Below are 20,822 nucleotides of genomic sequence, written 5' to 3'. Positions count from 1 at the left end.
AAGATTTCAGTTTTAACCAAAACTATATTATTTTTATAATGAATATTATTATTAGTATTTATTCATATTTTTAATTAGTTTTTATTTTTATATTTTCAGTTTTTATTTAAGTAATTTTGATTGACTTTTGTTATTTTCATTCATTTTATATTTCTATATAATATAGCATTCATTTATTTGCATTTCAGTTATAGTTTGTGATTTTAGTTCTTAAAATTACATCAAATTAAAAGTTTTTCATGTAATATTGCTATCTTCTTTCAGCTTTATTTCAATTTGTGATATATATATATATATATATATATATATATATATATATATATATATATATATATATATATATATATATATGAAAGAATTTTATTGTTATATAACAGCACTTTATTCCAACAACAATTTTATTGTTATATAACGGCAGTTTTTCACCTTCTCTCGGAATTATTAAAGTGACAGTTCACCCAAAAATGAAAATTCTGTCTTATTTACTCACCATCATGTTATTCCAAAACTGCATGCTGTTATTATATTTTTTCTGTAGAATAGAGTTTTGTCATTTTGGAATCCCAACACAGGAAATGGCATCATCCAGTGGTCTGCTTCACTGTACTGAATCATCTTTATTCAGGACCTCATGGTACTGTATATGTCATCTTAAAGACTTTAATAACCACTGTAACTTCTTCCATTAACAAAATATAACAATTACATCTCTGCTTCAGTGGGCATTTGTGGCATTTTACCATATCATGCAATTAGATGGAAGTAGAGCAAGCACACGCATTCCCACCCACACTCACACACACACACATATGCACAAGTATGCTTGTTAAAGTAAACAATCTGTTCCAGTAATCTCGGTTATCTCATCCGGAATGTCTCTGACTGCTACTAGAGTCCATCAGCAAACACACACACACTCATTTGCTCAATCTCTTCACCATTTCTCATTATTTCTCTCTCTTAATAGTGGCGTACTGTAAGTACTTATAAACACATTTGCTAATTCTCTCTCAACGAAAAACAGATTTTGATACAAATTACGTGGACAGAACTGATTTAACTGCACTAGATGTTGACTGATGTATCGTTTGGTACTTCTGTCAATCAGCTGTGCCAAGACATCATTTGATAATCAGAAACACAAAAATAATAAATAATAATAATAAATCCTTTTGTTATACTTAAAAGTGCACCAAGTAACTTTTGCAAATTGGTAAAAGGTTTTACCCTGAAAGAAACGAATAGTACTTTTGTAAAATATGTTGTAAATTTTAGATATGAAATATGACTCCACTCATATTAGTGGTCTAAAACTCCTGTTTTTTTAAGTTTTAGTTTTTCAAGTTTAAGCTTTTCATGTAAGATTTATATATTTTTTAAATTGATTTTAATTAATGAAACTGGCAAAAAAAAAAAAAAAAAAACAGTCATCAAAAAACAGTCATTTTGATTAGACATTTTTTTTATTTATTAGAATTATTGTTGTTATATTAAATTTTGTGATTTATTTAGTAAGCAAAAACTGTTTATTTTAAATAATGCAAGAGCCAGTACTTAGTGCACCTTTAATTATTTTTTCATTTATTTAATTAAACAATAATTACTAAATAAATAGTGCATGGTGATTTTGACAATTATTTGTAGCCGAATGTAAAACATTTGGGTAGGCAATCACAATCAACCCAAAACATCCATCTTTGCTCAGGTTAAAGTGAGACTATACATTATCAGACTGTATTATAGTGCAGACTACAGAAGGAGAGCATCATCCCCTCACCACCTCATTACTAAAACGTGATATGATACGATACATTTAGCTAACATTGACGGCAGTCTATATTCTGTCCTTTAGCGCTGCTATATTCCTTGCCTTCTGATTGGTTGTGGATTAAAATGCAGGCGGGATCTTGTATCCAGGGGGGCAGGTCTCCACGGTTTCGATGAGCGGCGGACTCTGGTAAGCATTGACGGGGATGGTGGTCTGACCGATGACGTCATTGGAGGGGTACGGCTGCTTGGGCGGATGGGCAGACATGTGCTCGGTGGTGAACAGTGTCATGTCAGTACCGAGCAGGAACCTCTGAACGGCGCACACCGTAAGGCCCGCCTAGTCAGGATAACCAGGATTATGCATATTAGTCTGATTAGCATGTTAGTGAGAAAGACAGTCATGCTTGTGAAGTATCAGCAAGAGTTTGTTGGAATGCTTGAGTTAACCAAGTTTCAGTGTAAACACACAAGAAGAATATTTTTGACTCTACTTGATCTAGAAGTATAAGTTCATTCTTATAATTGTGACGGAAAAAGTGACTCTAATCAGAGTACGCAATATATGTAATGTTATGTGAATGCCTGTGTTTGCGTCTGGTGTCTATTTTTACCCAGGACATGTTTTTATGGAGTTTTTGTAAAGTATAAATTGAAAATTACATCATCTACTCTGACTAAATATATATTGCTTTCAATAAAAAAAAACACACTTACAAGCGTCCCACAGGTGGGACGGTGACAGTTAAGGGGTTAATGCAAAATATTTTTTGCATTCTTTCAGCTTTATAGCAATCATAATGTGTTAAGTAGATGATATAGTATTTCTGAGTGCACATTTACACTATTGTTCAAAATTTTGGGGTCAGTAAGATTTTTTAATGTTTTTGAAAAAGTATCTTATGCTCACATTTATTGGATAAAAAATACAATAAAAGTTGTTAAATTGACAGTATAGATTTACACTATTGTTCAAACATTTTTAACTGTAACAATTTTGTAAAAACGCTACAAAAAAAAAGTGTTAATAGTTTAACAGTAAGTTCCTGTACTATATACAGGGAAAACAAAACTGTAAAAGATCTAACCAGACATTTTCATGTAATTTTACAGTAAAATGTGATTTAATTTACAGTTTTTAGAAATAAAAAAGAACAAATAAATGTATAATTTACAGTCAAAAAACTGTAAAACTGATATTCCCCAGAATTCCCTGTGTGACGCGCTCCACCATTTGAAAGTATTTTGTTTAAATAATCAAGTTTTTAAAATTTTTGATTTTTTGTTATCAGTTGTACATTTGGGCTTTATGTTACAATCTTCTGCTGTTTAATGAAAGTTTATTGAATTGTTTAAAGTATCGTGTGTCACCATGATGGTGTTTTTGTGTTTGCACAGAATGACTTTTGCACCTTCTATATATATAATATAAACTTCTGCTTGTGGCGAAGCTGATTGTGATGAACTTCGATTCTTCATGTGGCTTTCCTCTTTTACCACCTGCATTATTATGGTGGTTGTCAGTATGTTAAAGGTACAAAGACAGATTTTAATAGCAGTGTGCGTTGTTGAATTTACTGGTTTACATTAAATTTTCTTGTTTGTAAATAACAGTTTTATACTGTAAAATTTACAGTTTTTGGCCGTAATTGTGTTTACCAGATTTTTTCTGTATTTTTTACAAAAGTATTCTGGCAACCACAGCTGCCAAAATTATTTTGTCAAAAAACTACAGACGTTTTTTTTTTTTTAAAGTATCTTATGCTCACATTTATTGGATAAAAAATACAATAAAAGTTGTTAAATTGACAGTATAGTTGTGAAAAAAAAAATCATTGTCTTTTATTTAGCATTACTCCAGTCTGCAGTGTCACATGACCCTTCAAAAATCATTGTGCTGCTTAATATTTTGTGGAAACTGTAATAAACTCTTGCTGACCTCAACATTTTAAACAGTAGTGTATATTTAAATAAAAAAATAAAAAATTATTGAAAGCAAATTCTATCAAAAATTAACACTTAATTTATGCTATATTACTTAAAATCACTTTTTAACATTGACCACTTCTAACAATTGGCAAATTGGGCACAGTTATTATTTGAGAAAATCTTAAAATATTGGCTGGTTAATTGTGATGGCAGATAGAATATAGTATATGTATACATATATAGTTTACAGTAGGTTAATATCTATAAAGCTAGGCTTCATAATAACCAGCAATAACAAATATCCAATTATATAAAATCTTTAGAAATACTTGTTTTATCAACATTTATGACACATTGTTCTTGTGCTTCTAAACTAAAAGAGATTTATAATGTTTATTATAAAAGCCTCTGTTTATCCTCCATAAAGGCAGTGTTCTTAACCCTGTGCACTGCTAGCAGACATAGATAAGCCTGAAGCACAAACACCAATGCTGGCGGTCAAATATGAAAGTAACTGTGATGGTGTACTGTATGTATAAGATGGACTGTCTTACCCAGGTAAGGATGGAGAAGAAAGAAAAGGCGATAGCTGCTCGTGCTGCGTCTGACGCCTGCTCCAGCGGCAGCTCCTTAGGGGAAGTATGACTCCACTGATTCGCCAAAAAGCAGAATCCTACAAACCAAAGGAACGTCCAGAATCCTAAAGAGAGGAGATTGGAAAATTTGTAAAATAAAAAATATATATATATATATAAATATATATATATATATATATATATATATATACTGTATATATATATATATATATATATAATATATATATATATATATATATATATATATATATTATTGGTTTATTTTTTCCAAGTACACTACATTTTATTATCATACAAACATATTGACAATTTCAGCGATTGGGTCTATAGAACAAATCAGAATTGTTATAGTTAACTAAAACTAAAACCTTTTATACTAAACTAACATTAAATATATATACTATACTATATACTAAAGCTAAAATCTTATATAGCATATTCGTAACATATTTGTTGAACAATTATTACTTCATTATTATTAAAATAAAGGCTGACTGCAATCAAATAAAATATATATATATTTTTTTTTTAAGTCAGTTATTAAGTTTTTTGCCAAGGCAGCATTTCTCATTTTTTTTTTGAAGCCATTGATGTACTTTGATTTTTTTATATTTAATTAAATTGTAATAATAAAAAACTATGTAGACATAAAAATAAATCTAATAAAATGAAATGAGTTACTGAAAATGTAACTAAAATTAAAACGAAAATGGAAAATATAAGAATAAATACTAATTTAAAATATTAACAAAAACTATTATAGTATCTCAATTATACTACAATAACACTGAAAAAATGCATCTTCCCAGTCAGTTTATAATTGCCATGACAGCCCTTTGTAAAAATGTAATAAAAATATATATAATTAAATAAATAAAATGAAAAAAAAAAATTTTCAGATTAACTTTTGAATGGAATGCACATGTAAATGAAAATCACTGACTGGATGTCATTGTGACTGCATCAGAATAAACTAATTATCATCATTCACAAAATAACAATGGTTGAATATTTTTACCTGAACACACCATCTCCAACAGCACTGCTCTCTTTCTATTTTTAACACTGCTGATCTGGGGGAAGTAGACGTCCATGGCCAGGAAGAAGACGCAGGCTAAGAAAGCCACAATTCCTATAGTGATGCCGTAGTTACAGGCGTCTGCGTTCTTATTAAAGACACAGTGCAGGCGCTCACTGCCCATATTCACATAGCCCTCATTTATTATAGAAGCAAAGACCACCATGGAGAAGATCTGGAGAGATTCAGTGAAAAAAACACATGAGTCACAGCAATAAGCATATAAACTTCATCCCTGGTCGGTGTTAAATTAATAAAACCCCTTAAATTATTTGCATGCTCAGAAGGCGTCTAAGTGAAGCTTTTCTTTTCTTATTTCATGCATGCTAAATGGAAGTGACACATCATTGTTTTGCTGATGCCCAGTTATGCATTTACCAGGAAAGAATTTTATTTACACCTTAGGGAGAAAATGTGGCTAATTCACACTTATGCAACAGATCAAGCACAACCACACGGTCCACACCCACTCAAACAGACAAGAGATCACCAAAAAAGTGCACATATTGTGTAGTGTAGTGTTTCCTTGAGTAACAGTAAGAGAAAATCAGTAGCAATGCTTAGTTATTGTGGTGCCATGTGCTATTTTTAACAATGAAACCCCATAAACTGACGCATACATCACATCACACAGTCGTCATAGAAACAGTTACAGCTGCTTTTGTTAATGGCTGACTAGATAAAACATTGTGTTAAAGGAAGACGTGCCTCTAAACATGCCTCAAAGCTCTACATCTGACCCTCTTTTGTTGGCGTGACGTAATGTACTCAGGTTGACGTCAGTCATAAAATAATATACCTTGAATAAATCAGTTAAGTACAAAACATTTTAAAGTGTTTGGAGGTTTTTTAAAAGTCAAAACACAAATTTCCATCGCCCTTAGCCACAGATCTGGTAATTGGTGTGCATTTATGAACATATCAATCATCCGTGAAGTTAATACCGTAAGTTCATTTATAGTTCAAGCTCACTTTGTCATTTCTGAGAAAGACCATCGGCTTTGAAAGTTTTAAAACAGTACAGTATTGTTATTATCCTACTGTAAAAGAATATTATTTTTGAATATTTCAGATTGGTATTTTGTTTTTATTTTTGTTTATTTTGTTTTTAAAAAATAGTATATTTTTTTAGGATATATTTTTTTTGTTTCCACTTGGTGTTCCAAATGGTCTTTTCTCATTATAATGCTGACTTTATGACATTTAAGTTTTAATTTTTAATTTATTTATTTTTATTGTAATGCACAAATGAAGCAAGGGTTGTAACACCAGTGACGACAACAACAGACACATCCGCAAAAAGTACTACTGATCAGACTAAAATCAATATATTATACACCAATGGCATGCAAATAAACCAAGTGTTTATTAAATAAGCCATGCCAAGTGTGTCAATGTTAATTAAATATCTATTATTATTATTATTATTTAAGTCATGTATTCATCACCATATTTTAAGAATGACCCAAACATTGCAACCAGTGGCACTACAGCAGTTTTAAATCTGCGCTACCACAGCAACATCTGACGTGCGTCCACCTAAAGAAGACAGCATCCTATAACACCCAATCATTACATTAAATGATTACAATGAAATGCTAAGCAATGAAAATATACAAAAATAAATAAAAATAAAACGTGTGGTGGAAAATCACCGTTGTTAAAATAATCGCTTAACCGTTAAAAGGGAAACAGTAATGGCAATACATCATTCTGTCAGTCATATTTCATAGAAGACTGCTGTTCTTACCCATGCCAAGACTCTAAGGACTGTCTGTGGTTGTTTGATGAACGCAATCAGATCAAAGGCCGAACCGGCTCGGCCCGCTCCAAACGAGCCCGCTTCATCCATCCTCCCAGAGGCGCTGCTGCTGCTGCTTCTGCTGTGTGCGATACTCTGCGGAAGAGGAGAGGAGAGCTGAGGGCGTGCACGTGCGCCTGCCCTGTCGTGCACACCCAGAGTCGAGCGCGCGCCTGTGATTAATCTCAGTGACTCGAATCTTTTGAATCATTTGAGTTCACGAAAGCAGGTTCATTGACTCGGTCAGTGTTCCAGTGTTGCCAAGTCCGCGGTTTTACCCGCGAAACTGACTGGGCTATGTAAACACTGTTCATGTCCACGAAGCGACCCCAAAAACGTGATATTTAGCCCCTGAAATGCGAATTTTACCAGGGGAACCCCGCCAAAAACGCTTATTTAACCCCTCGAAACAATAATTTTGGGCTAGGTTTGAGTAGCAATTGAGTAACGTTAGCCGGTTTTGTTGTGAAAACCTGGCAACCCTGCAATGAGTGTCTGTTTCCTACGCCAGTAGATGGCAACAACAGTCAGCGTTTTATAACCACATTTACCAAGTAACAAATATGGCTCTCAAACTTTGTTTTTAACTCAGCAGTTCGCATACAGCATGCGAGCTTCTGTATAAACGAAGTGGGATTCGATGTCATCTCTAGCCTATTTCTGTGAATGGTATGCTCTCCTGTAACCGCCGTAGGCAACAAAACAACTGAAGCAGCAGCACGGGTAGAAGACACAGACTGGGTCTAAATCTTCTGATGTCATCCAGTATCTTCCTGAGTTACTGTAATGACAACTTGAAAAGCACTCAAGAATGTGTGCAGTACTGAGTGGCTCTCGCATTGTATGTGTCAAAGTAGTTGACTAGTACATCACCCTCAATGAAAATTAACCACGGTTTTATTGTAGTAAGCGTAAAAGTTTTTTTTTTTTTTTTTTTTTTTTTTTTTTTTTTTGGCGTGTTATAACAGTTAAACAGCATTGTCAACAGTTGACATACCATTGGTAAACTATGATTAGTCTAGGGAAACTATGCCATTTCATTGATCTTACTTTCATTTTTATGCATTTTATGCTTTGTACTGCATAATTGTTTCTGATTTGTCACCCCGCTGCCTAACACAGATGAGGTTTGGTCAAATTTGCAATAACAGGCTTGACGCCTTATAAAGCTATCGTTTCTGCAGATTACTTTTTAGTGAACTTGTTTTCATAAAGCAAATTTAACATTTAATAGAAAATATTTTATAAATATAAAAAGTCAGTTTCTAAAAATAGAAAAGCCTTTGCCCAACAGTTAACAGTCTAGATAAGATCACTTTATCTTTCATTTTTTTCACCTGCAGGGTATGACTTTTATCCAGCTATAGACTGATATCTATAATAATAATAGCCTAAATAAATTATGAATTTCAATAACATCCTTATGTCAATTTAATTGTGCACAGTCATTAGTCATTTTTACATATTCATAATTCTCAGTATAGATCAGCAGTATGGATCACATAAAATAGAATAGTATAGAAAAAAAATAGATTTAATGCTTGAATAGGCTTCAGCATCCCCACGAACGTACAGGTCAAACGAGAATAGTTCAGAGGGTAGATAGACGCATGGTTGTTAATGTATATTATATATATATATATATATATATATATATATATATACAGTATATATATATATTGTAATTTGCCTATGAAAACTATTTGCTTATGATGGAAGGTTTGGTGTTTGCAGTTGAGATGTTTGTAGCCTGAGCAAGCAACTCTACATTCATTGATTAATTAAAATATACTATAATCTTAAATATAAGAGTAACAAATGATTGTGGTTTGTGACACATTATTTCTTTCTGCGCATATACCGTAATACTCCATATGGTGGCAGTATAACATTCTGAAAAACATTTTAATTTTACAGCTGAAGGATTACTCATTTTTTTAAACCACTAAGTGACTTCTAAATGTATGAAATGTTTTACATTGCATTCATTGGATTCCTTAGAACCAACTTTAATTTTCTGAGTCATTTTGTATTGTGGATCTTTTTGCATTGACTTTTAACTAACTGGTGTCAGGCGTGATTTTTAATGAATGTATGAAGTCAGTTCAGTCAGTGTAGACTGCACTAGCATATATTTAATAATCTCTCAGGATTTTAGTATTAACTTACATTGATTTGATATGCTCACTACACAGTTCAGTATGTTTCCTTATCATTCAATTCATAATGATACTTCTTGATAGTTATGAAGTTGCAATTGTAATTTTATTTTATTTTTTAATGCCTTAACATATCTACTTTTAAGAATTTCTGAATGATCATGGAGTTAACACAATTCTTGCATTAACCTTTAACTCTCTCTCTCTCTCTTTCTCTCTCTGTCTGTCTGTCTGTCTGTCTGTCTGTCTGTCTGTTTGTCTGTCTCATAGGTGTCAGTGGGTCAGCAAAGGGACCTAACGGTTTGGTCTTCATTGTACACACACCCACATAAATACCCATATCCTTATTTAAGACAATTATCATTATTCACCTGTGCACTTACTCCAATTGGGGACGAAGCCACTACATTTTTAATTACTGAAATTAGAGTGTCAGTGAGGACTCCAGTTTTTAAGTAGTTCTTAGATGCCAGGTAACACCAGTTCCTGGCACTGACCTGGTCACTTCTATGGTTACAACCTTACGTCAATATTTGTAATTACTCCTGTGTGAGTGCTCCAGTGACACTTTGATTGTTAGTGATCATGTATGAAATATTCAGCTACTGCTAATTAGTAACCTATAAATCAACGAGTCATTACTTTTCAATGCACAACAAGCTGTATATAAGACTGAAAGTAAATTAACTTCAAATGAGGACTAAGTATTGCAATTTTGACAATGTATGAGGATCTGGTCAATTATTCTGTGGGTCGAAAGTAAATCTTAGGCACCTCTATATATATTTTGACTTTGACAGAATAAACTGTGTGTGTGTTTAAATGGTATATATATATATATATATATATATATATATATATATATATATTGTTTACAATTCAAAGTCATTGTGTACTTAACCATTATTAGAGGTAAATTTAGATTACAAATGTATCCAGTTTGTGCTATTTTCTTCAAATATTGAGGAAGTGTACACTTGCGTTCATTTAAGCATCCACCACCATAGATTTGTGTGTGTGTGTGTGTGTGTGTGTGTGTGTGTGTGTGTGTGTGTGTGTGTGTGTGTGTGCAAGCTTGTGTAGTAACAGGCCTCTGTGCTTACATTATTTATGCTGGAATGAGACCCAAGCTTAAGTTACACTAAGGCAAGTAGAGCTGACAAATTAAGGTTCCTTCTACAGTGCTGCAACAGAACTAAAAACCTGACACACATCCTCTCACTTACACAGACACACTGCCCTTGTCTGAGTCATGGATGGCATATCATAGTTGATGACTGCATGTGTTGGAATTATCCGTTGGTTTCTGTTGGTTCTTTTGCTGAGAAGTACAGGTAGGTTTGATTCTCTATCTTGATGATCAACAGAAGAAGAAAAGAGGAGTGTGTGGGTGAGTGTAAGGTAATAGAAACACATAGAGGCACCTCAACAAAGGATCTCTATCTAAGAACATCTGCAAGAGAGACCCTTCTTCTAGACCACATCTGGTGTGGCCTGTGGAACCATGTGAACAGAGATTTATATGCTCTCTGTGTAGAATTCATCCATGACAGTACTGAGAAGAGACTCACCTAAAGGTAAGACTATTTTTTCTCAATCATTATTAAGTATGCAGAATTTGAAAAAAAATATATATATATATTTTTTTTAAGTGTTTATTAAGATTTAGAATACAATAATGTTGGTTTTGTAAAAAAAAAAAAATTGTAGTAGTATAACTTATAACAGTATAATGTAATTTCTAAAAAGCAATTCTGTTCTTAAATTGTTTCTTTTTTGTGTGTGTGTTCATTGAGATTCTGTTTAATTATATTTTTATTTGTCTTTTGACAGAAAGGCAGTAGACTAGCATGGTTTTAGAAGGATAAAATGCCAGGCAAAAAAGATTTAAAAGCAGTAGCCAAGAAAGGAGGAAAACCGGAGCCAGAAAAAAGTAAACCAAAGGAAGAAGAAAAGAAAGGAAAAGACGACAAGAAGGGTGGGAAAGATGACAAAAAGGCAGGAAAGGATGATAAAAAGAAAGGAAAAGAAGAGCCACCCAAAAGTAAAGGAAAAGATGATGGTAAGAAGGGAAAGGATAAAGGGAAGGGAAAGAAAGAGGTTATTGAATCTGAGGAGGATTCAGATGCTGAGTTGATGGATGAAGACTTGAGCGATGAGGATGAGGATGAAGAGTCAGATGGAGACAAGAGAAAGCGTGGTGGAAAAGATGCTAAAGGTAAAGCTGCAAAGGGTAAGTCCAAATCTAGACAGCCTGATTCTGATGAAGATGAGGATGATGAAGATGAGGACGATGAAGATGAGGAGGAAAGTGAAGAGGAGGATAAGAAAGCAAAGAAGAAATCAAAAGATCATCATAAATCTAAAGCTGAGGAAGATGGAAAGAAGAAGAAAGCAAAAAAGAAGGAAGAGCCTCCACCTGAGCCGCCACCTGAAGAAAAAAAGAAAAGAGGACTCAAAAACACCTCAAAACTCTTTATGAGGTTCTCTGGATTTAAGAAGAGGAAGAGCTCAAAGAAGCGCCTTAAGAGCACTTCCAAGCTGTTTCTTGGACTTGGCAAAAGGAAGAATCGCTTGCTTAGGAAAAAAAGGAGAAAATCTCTCTTGAGAAATGCTCCAAAGTTCATGATGCGTTTCAAAAACAGCAAGAAAAAGAAAAAAGAGAAGGAAAAAAAAGAGCAGTCAGGACCAAAGCCAACCTATATGCTTCTCAAATTAGGTGGAAATTCAAAACAAGCGGAGAAGAAGCCAGGATTTTTTAAAGGGCTTTTTGGAAAAAAGAATTCAGGGGATGGGACTGGTTTTAAATATAGGGGGCAATTATTAGGTAAGATTGCTGGGGCAACAAACTGGCTGACCAAGAGGTTCCTCTCCATTAAGGGGCGTCAGAGTGGAAGGGACAATGATGCCTGGGGCCGGAAAAACAACAAAAAATATCCATTTCCTGCTGGCAGTCGCCAAGCTAGCATCCGAGCTCCTCCAGGTTATCACAATTATGGATATGAACATGACACTGGAGGATATGATTATAATAACCAGAGCAGGATGGATAGGGGAGCATTCCAAAGACAGTCAATCCAGAGGCACTCTAACAGGTATACTGAACAGTATGCCCATGTTCAGGGACATTCTTCATTTCCACAGCAATACACTCAATATGATGAACCAAATAACTATTATGACATGCAATCACATGATCAAGGCTATTATGAGTTGGAGGATGGATACTATGACCCACACGCAGTCATTCAGGATGAGGGTGAATATTACGATGATGGTATGGACTATGGTGATCCTTATGGAGGTCAGGAGCAGATGGGCAATTACCCACAGGAAATGGGCTACTATAGTCAGCAGTATCCACTGGATCCTTATTTCGATGATGGCATGGAGTACTATGATGATAATCAGTATCCAATGGGGAACAGCTATGATCTGTATGGGAATGAAATGAATCCATATGCCCAGACTCAGTATGGATATTATGATGACCCTCAGGGCTTCTATAGTGACCCATATGAAGTTGAAATTTCAGATGATCCATATATGGATGCTTATGGGGATGCTTATGAGGATCTTTATTTTCAGGACTATCCGGTTAATTACAGTGAAACAGATGTTGACCCATATCTGCAATCTTCCTATGATATGTATGATCTATATAGTTATCCAATGCAAGATATTATGGAAGGTGATGAAGCTTATGGAATGTATGGTGAGAACTATGGAGATTTCTCGATGGAATCTATGCCCCTTCACAGAGACATGGAATTCAGACTCCCAAGACCCCAGGTCAAGCTTTTTGGTAAAGAAAGGATTGATGTTGAGCTTCCTCCTTTGCCTCCACAATATGATTATGAGGAAATGTCAGACATACAATATGAAAATTATCCATATATACCTGGAGCCTCAATGGATGATGGATTTTCGCAATCAGTTCATCCTCAAGAAATGTTTCATCCCACAATGCCTCAAGTGCCCACACCAACAGCCATGCTAATTAAGCAAGCAAATAATCCCCAGGGATTTGTCAATCAACATATGTCACATATGGCTCAATTTGGTGGATTTCCACCATCTCCCACACCAAGCAGGAGGTCTATACCAGGGATGGCCTCCCCTCTGCATAAGCCTATGTCACCCATGGCACCCATTGAACCTATGTCAAGTTTTGGAGAGCCGATAATGGAAGTTAGACGTTCCCCCATACCTATACGCAGACCGAGCCCCCATCCCTCCCCGCAGCTATCCATGCATCCTGCTGCTCCACTCTCTATGAGAAGAAGCCCTTCCCCACAGCCCTCTCTGCGTGGCATTGGAGGCATGGGAGCACCTCCATCCCCAAGACTAGCCAGAGGTATGTCCTCTCCAATAAGTCATGTTCAACACCCTCCATCTCCAATAGGACGCAAAATGAGCCCACCTGTTTCTCCAACACTTTCTAGACGTTTACAGCCTCAGGCTTCATTTAGAGAAGGGCCACCCTCTTCACCAGCAGTCCCTAGACGTTTGCAGCCTCAGGTTCCATTTAGAGAAGGTCCACCTGCTTCACCAACAGTCCCTAGACGCTTGCAGCCTCAAGCATCCTTTAGAGAGGCACCACCATCTCCCCAGCCAGTGCCTGCCCGTTTGCCCTCACGAGCTCCATCTCTCTATACCAGTCCTCCAGCTTCACCTCGTGCATCTATTCGGAGGAGGAGCCCACCACAGTCTCCTCGTGCCTCAATTAGGAGACCGAGTCCACCCTCCTCACCCTCACAAGTTCATCGCCCATTTGGTGCCAAGAAATTTCAAGCCTCCCCATCTCCACTTAGGCGGATGAGTCCTCCATCTTCCCCTCAGATGGGTATGCAAACCATGGCCAGTGTTCAGCAGAGGGAGCTTCACAGACCACAGTCTCCATTAATGCCTCAAAGAGTATCACCTACTCCCTCTCGAAGAAGTTTTACTGTGGAACCAGACTTCCAACAACCACCACTGCAACGTCGATCCCCCTCTCCTACCCTTTCCCGCAGGTCCACTCGCCTTATGAAGAATTCTCCACCTATTGGGTCCCCTGGAGGTCGACTACGAGGAAGGGGCCGTCCAAACATCCCCATGGGAGCTGTGAAACCATATCCTGGCCGAGGAGGTCATTCTGGAACTCCAACACAAAATGTACGGCCATTTAGACCATCCATACGTAGTAACAGGTCCATGATGCCACAGGATTTCACAGCCTCCCCACAACTCTCAGGTCAACACACTGGGATGGGCATAAGGGAACAAAGTCGTTTTAATCTTCCAGGAACACCTGGTCCAATGAGAAACCCACAGAGACCCATTGGTCGTGGCCGTCCACTCATGGCAGGACAGTCCCTGAGGCGTGCACCTGGCATGATCCCCCCTTCACCACAACTTTCTCAAAAACACATGCCCCCTCCATCACCTCACCCTTCTGTGAGACATCTCTCCAGACCAGGATCTCCTCATCCATCCATTAAACATGGCTCCCCATTACCTATGCGTCCCACTTCCCCTAGGGCTCTGCCTACTTCTGTGCTTTCTGGTCCTCCAATGTATGAATCTTCATATGCATCTCCTTTGCGTATCGGAGCAGAGCCAATCCCTGTAGAATTTGATCAGATTAGTGGTGTTCCTCAGTCACCAATGCTTACAAGTGCCCTCCAAAACCAAAGTGATAGTAATGCATTCTATATTTCACCCGTCCAACAGCCCATGTCGCCTTATGCTCCTGAGATCATTAATGTTCCACGGGTTCCTGGTCAACCACCTTCACCAGTTCCCTCCCTTGCCCTGCAACCCCCTAATCTAAGCAATGCTATGCATGTCTCCCAATTGCAACCAGTACCCTCACCATATAATCCTGAAATGGTTGTACTGGATCAGCATACAGAACAGATGGCATCTCCACTTTTGTCAAATGCCTTACAAAATGCTCAGCTCCAAGAAGCTTCTTACATTTTGCCCATGCAAAGACCAGGTTCACCTTATGTTCCTGAAGTGGCTCAGTTTGGTGAGATCCCAGAACAACTACCTATTTCTTACCCGCATGTTCCTCAAATGGAAGCATTTGAACAATTTCCAGGTCAGCCAGCATCACCTTTGCTCTCCAGTGCAATTCACAATCCACAGCTTCGCAATGCTTCATACCGATCATCTCTTCAAGGGCCACATTCACCCTATACTCAGGTAGAGACAGGCTATGATTACATTGAAGAGCCAGGTGCTGGCCCCATTCTTTCCAATGCTCTTCAAAATCCAAATGTCCGCAATGCTTCTTACAGAACACATTTACGTCGCAGGGGATCTCGTGTTCACCCTGGCTATGGTCCAAGGGGATCTCCAGTTCTTTCAACGGCTTTGCAGAACCAAAATGTTCGTAAAGCATCATACCAAGCACCTGTCCAGGGAATGGTCTCCCCTTATACAACTGTGCCAGGTTATAGGCAAGATCCTAGGAAATCTCCTTTTCTGTCTGATGCATTGCACAACCCCCAACTCCGTGGTGCCACTTATCGCTTGCCTGATGGGTCATTAGTATATGGTAATCAGGTAGCAAATGTACACTCTTCTCCAATGCTTGCAGATGCAATTGGAAATCCTCAGCTCCAGAATGCTTCATATAGACCTCCTGCTGGATCCATAGTAGACCCACGACAGCAACAATCTTTCTCACCAAACCTCTCAAATGCTTTGCAGAACCAAAACATAAGAAATGCCTCTTATAGACTTTCAGATGGATCGATAATATACCCAGACTCTCATTTACAGCAACCTTCTTCTCCAAACCTTTCCAGGGCTTTACAGAATCCAAATGTGAGGAATGCAACATATAGACTTCCAGATGGATCAATAATATACCCTGACTCTCATTTACAGCAACCTTCTTCTCCGAACCTTTCCAGGGCTTTACAGAATCCAAATGTGAGGAATGCAACATATAGACTTCCAGATGGATCGATAATATACCCAGACTCTCATTTACAGCAACCTTCTTCTCCGAACCTTTCCAGGGCTTTACAGAATCCAAATGTGAGGAATGCAACATATAGACTTCCAGATGGATCAATAATATACCCTGACTCTCATTTACAGCAACCTTCTTCTCCAAACCTGTCCAGTGCTTTACAAAATCCAAATGTGAGGAATGCAACTTATAGACTTCCAGATGGAACGATAATATACCCAGACTCTCATTTACAGCAACCTTCTTCTCCAAACCTGTCCAGTGCATTGCAGAATCCAAATCTGAGGAATGCAACTTATAGACTTCCAGATGGAACTCTTATAACAGCAGGACAACAACACCCAACCTCACCAAACCTGTCACATGCACTTCAGAATCAGCACATTAGGAAGGCATCATATAGACTGCCAGATGGGACAATAATAATGGCTGATCAGCAAATGGAACCAACATCTCCAAATCTGGCCAGTGCACTGCAGAACCAAAACATTCGAAATGCAACTTACAGATTGCCAGACGGCACATTAATATCAACGGACTATGGGCAGCCCACATCTACTTCACCAAATTTATCACAGGCACTTCAAAACCAACAAATGAGAAATGCCAGCTATCGTTTACCTGATGGCTCAGTTATAACTGGACCAGTTTATCAACCTATGTCTCCAAATTTGGCAAGCGCACTTCAGAATCGGGATATTCGCAATGCTACCTACAGGTTACCTGATGGTTCCATAATAAGTGCTGAAGCAAGTTATAAACCTACAACCCCAACTCTCTCTTCCGCACTGAGAAATGAAGATTTGAAAAATGTCTCCTATAGGCTTCCGGATGGATCTGTTATTTCACAAGCTTTGTATAAACCAAGGAGTCCAAACATCTCAAATGCCTTGCAGAATGAAAATCTTCGCAAGGCTACATACCAGTTACCAGATGGATCTATTATTTCAGCAGATCCTCGAAGATATAAAACCAGTCCAAATCTATCACAGGCACTTCTAAATCAAAATCTCCGCCAGGCCACATACAGATTACCTGATGGATCAGTCCTCGCTCAAGGATTTGAAGTCCCCACTTCGCCACATTTAATGGATGCTCTAAAGAATGCTGACCTGAAGAAAGCCTCTTATCAATTACCTTCAGGGATCTCCACCTATTTGACCTCCTCTGGGCAGGTGGTTATTGGACCAGATGGCCGTTACGCCCTAGTTCCACCACAGCGAAAAGGTCCAGGTCCAGAAGATCACTGGGCTCAGAATGGCAGAGAGGGGCAAACTGCAGAGGACCATTGGGCTGCAGAAAGAGTCTTGCCTCATGACACAGTACAGAACCTCATTAAATGGTCTATGTACCGAGATGAGAAAATGATGGAATTTCTTACCCCACCACCAGCTGGTCTTAGGCCAGGGGAAACAGAGCTGCAGTGGGTACCAGATCGTGAAGGGGAGCCAAAAGGACAGTGGTATGACAAGGTAAATTGCTTTTAAGACATAAAGCCAACATTAATTGTTGACTTGTTTATTTAACAAATGATAACAGAAGTTATAAATTCAGTGTATTTTTCCTGCCCCAGAGACACTAACTGTATCATGTTTTCATTTTTTTTTTTCTTCTCAATAAATTCATGATTTTGCTTGTAGTTTTTTTTTTATACAATTTGCTAAACATATATATGTGAATCTTTATATTAGGAAGGAATTATAAATAATCAGGTTTAATTTCACTAAGCTTAATACTGAGTAATGCTGTCAGGTAGACAGTGATGCATTTGTCAGATTTAACAAGTCTGTTAGCCTTTGAGCCTAAACAAAAGGCCCAGCCAAGCTCACCTATCTTCATCAGGTTTTAGCTGCAGTCTGCAACTACATCGAATGTCAGATGAGATTTACAAGGCTGATTATAACTGATCTCAGATTACCTTGCTGACCAGTGATAATCATCACTGCATTATTGTAGCACAGGCCCTACAAAAGACAACTTGACCTAATTCATCAGTGATATTCTCTAATGTAATTGCATTAGTTAAAAATGTCTTCTCAGATTTCTTTGAATGTTCTCAGTTTGCATATATGTTGCAATTTTCGAACAGATGTATTCTATAAGAAGCCTGCCTACTGTCAGCTACAGGGTGAAAAGGGAAGGGGATGGAGTTGAGGACATGACACAAATGGAGTATGTCAGCATAAATATACATATGCAAATGTAAAGATGATTATTGGATATGAAATAAATAATTCTTCCTCTATTTTTTCCAGAGAGCTTACTGAGGCAGCAGTATTGATAAACTTGAAGACTCGCTTTGATCAAGTGCTTATCTATGTGAGTCTTGCAATCATATTGCAGTAAGCATACACACGCATCACAGAGATGTCTGCTAGTTCTAATTATTATGTACAAAGATATGGTAAATATCTTTGAAAAAGTGGATTCACATGATGTTCTAATATGCACAAATCACACATGCTCATGTACTGGTGCAATCAGTGACCACTCAGTGCAAACTCGGCAAAATTCTTCTAGAAGCACTTTAAATAAAGTTTAAAAAAAAGAAACACTTTCTATAACATTCTTTGTTATTTTACACAAAAATACTACACTGAACAGGCTGATAAGCAGATTTAACGTTTGAATAAAGTTGTTTTAAAAATGAGATTCCTCAATAGCATGAATAGACCTTCAACGTTATAATTTAAATCTCTTGTTAATCTAACTACATTATTAATTTCTCCCTTGTCTTCTAAGCAGACATACATTGGCAGTATTTTGGTGTCTGTGAATCCATACCAACTATTTAACATCTATGGTACAGATGTGGTTCTGCAGTACGAGGGCCATGGCTTGGGAGATAACCCACCGTGAGTCTGAACAATCACAACAATTCTTAACAACACATTTTCTTATATTTCAACTCCTAAAAAGGAGGAAAAAATGGTTCCTATATTCTTTGTTACAGTCCATATTTTACCACAAATTTATGTTTTTTTTAGAAACTTACCCAGTTAGGCAGATGATATGCCCTCATTCTCGAAAAAATAATAATAAGAAATATTTCTTGAGCACCAAATCAGCATATTATTATGATTCCTGAAGGATCATGTGACACTGAAGACTGAAGGAATGGCTGCTGAAAATTCAGCTTTGCATCACAGGAATAAATTACATTTAAAATTGTTTTTAAATTATAATAATATTTCACAATATTGCTGTATTTTTACAGTGTTATGCCATTTTAAATATTATATCAAATATTAAATTGCACAATTTTATTGTATTTTTAATCAAATAAATGCAGTCTTGCCTTATCAACCCTACATTTTTAACAGTAGTGTTAATTAAAAGTCTTATTAAAAAAGAAGCAGTAAGAAAATTAAGATTAAGACTTTATCTTTCACCCCCTTACAATACTTTTATCGCCAGAAATGTACAGTATGTAAACCTGCCTTCTTCTACATGTTTGTTTCCAGTCATCTCTTTGCCATTGCAAACATTGCCTACACTACATTGATGGACATCAGGCGAAACCAGTGCATCATTATCAGGTCAGATAAAAGTATGTGAATGTGTCATTTGTAGAGCATGTGGAAGTATTATATGTCTGTGTAATGTTGTATTAGTGTTTGTATTGTAGTGGGGAAAGTGGTTCTGGAAAGACAGAGGCGACCAAACTGGTTCTGAGGTACCTCACTGCTATTCACCATAAGAGGAACATCACACAACAGGTATGTATATAGAAAAAAAAAGTAAACACTGAGTTTTCTTCACAGACAAGGATCACTCATGATTGGCATTGGCATTTTGACAAGTGACAAATGCTGATTATAGAGTTAGAGTACATTTCTGGAACAAAATTTTGTTTGAATCTGTGTTTATGCAATGTTTGTTAATGAATCTATAATCTGTATTTTTGTTTTTCTATTTAATGCTTTCCTCTGTACAGATTGAGGTAAACATTTTGTTGATAACCTAAAACTCTAACCTAGTAAATGTTACTGAATACTTTTGGAAGTAAGTTTCAGTTTCTTAATATCCAGATTCTCGAGGCAACTCCTCTGTTAGAGTCATTTGGAAATGCTAAGACGGTCCGAAATGATAACTCCAGCCGCTTTGGAAAATTTGTGGAGGTCTTTTTGGAGGAGTGAGTATTTATTTCTGTTGTATTTTGCTTCTGTTCTTATATTTATAGCTATTTAAAGTAGAAAGTTTGAATGTTACATTGCGTTACAAGTCCATTGTAATGTGCTTTTCTAACTCTTTAATGTCTCTCAAGCCTGAAACCGTTTCTTGAGAGACGACAAGGGAACTAGATCTGACCTTATGTGAAAGTAGGGCAGTAAGGTCGTTATTTAACCTCTGAAAGTTAAAGAGAGGAAGCAGATGGAAAGATAATTGAGAAGTCCATACACTTGACCAATCTGTCTGTATTCTTGTTTGTATCAGAGGGGTGATCAGTGGTGCCATAACCTCGCAGTATCTACTGGAGAAGTCCAGGATCGTTTTTCAGGTCTGTTTTTTTCTTGCCTAA

General features: G+C 36.8%; 2 protein-coding genes across 4 annotated transcripts in view; one reads left to right on the top strand and one right to left on the bottom strand.

Annotated features, from left to right (window-relative positions):
- Positions 1–1,494: 1,494 nt before the first annotated feature.
- syngr3b (synaptogyrin 3b) lies at positions 1,495–7,350 on the bottom strand. The gene is made up of 4 exons (XM_042716950.1): positions 7,121–7,350; positions 5,311–5,545; positions 4,251–4,396; positions 1,495–2,107 (listed from the first exon to the last, which is right to left on the bottom strand). Exons 1-4 carry the CDS (start codon positions 7,220–7,222, stop codon positions 1,889–1,891), a joined length of 702 nt encoding a protein of 233 aa, XP_042572884.1. The 5' UTR covers positions 7,223–7,350; the 3' UTR covers positions 1,495–1,888.
- A 2,873-nt stretch (positions 7,351–10,223) lies between these two features.
- myo15ab (myosin XVAb) overlaps positions 10,224–20,822 on the top strand; it is a 40,820-nt gene continuing 30,221 nt past the window's right edge. The window contains exons 1-10 of one of the 3 annotated variants that reach the window (XM_042716947.1): positions 10,224–10,907; positions 11,164–17,772; positions 18,390–18,472; positions 18,556–18,619; positions 19,046–19,155; positions 19,765–19,839; positions 19,929–20,019; positions 20,238–20,243; positions 20,332–20,435; positions 20,738–20,801. In XM_042716947.1, the coding sequence (XP_042572881.1) occupies positions 11,200–17,772; positions 18,390–18,472; positions 18,556–18,619; positions 19,046–19,155; positions 19,765–19,839; positions 19,929–20,019; positions 20,238–20,243; positions 20,332–20,435; positions 20,738–20,801 (7,170 nt within the window). In that variant the 5' untranslated portion in view covers positions 10,224–10,907; positions 11,164–11,199. Of the gene's footprint in view, positions 10,908–11,014; positions 17,773–18,389; positions 18,473–18,555; positions 18,620–19,045; positions 19,156–19,764; positions 19,840–19,928; positions 20,020–20,237; positions 20,244–20,331; positions 20,436–20,737; positions 20,802–20,822 lie in introns of those variants that run through there. The other 2 variants (XM_042716949.1, XM_042716948.1) reach the window with 2 other exon arrangements.

The sequence above is a fragment of the Cyprinus carpio genome, chromosome B1 (genome assembly GCF_018340385.1).
Source record: "Cyprinus carpio isolate SPL01 chromosome B1, ASM1834038v1, whole genome shotgun sequence".
Lineage (NCBI taxonomy): Eukaryota > Metazoa > Chordata > Actinopteri > Cypriniformes > Cyprinidae > Cyprinus > Cyprinus carpio.
Note: the sequence above shows the minus strand (reverse complement) of the source record. Positions and strands in the feature narration are given on the sequence as shown.

Coding starts and splice junctions, on each gene's coding strand:
- syngr3b (XM_042716950.1), bottom strand. CDS start 7,222: ATGGATGAAGCGGGCTCGTTTGGAGCGGGCCGAGCCGGTTCGGCCTTT. Junction 4,397..5,310: donor GTTGGAGATGGTGTGTTCAG/GTAAAAATATTC, acceptor TCCTCTCTTTAG/GATTCTGGACGTTCCTTTGG. Junction 2,108..4,250: donor TCTTCTCCATCCTTACCTGG/GTAAGACAGTCC, acceptor TATCCTGACTAG/GCGGGCCTTACGGTGTGCGC.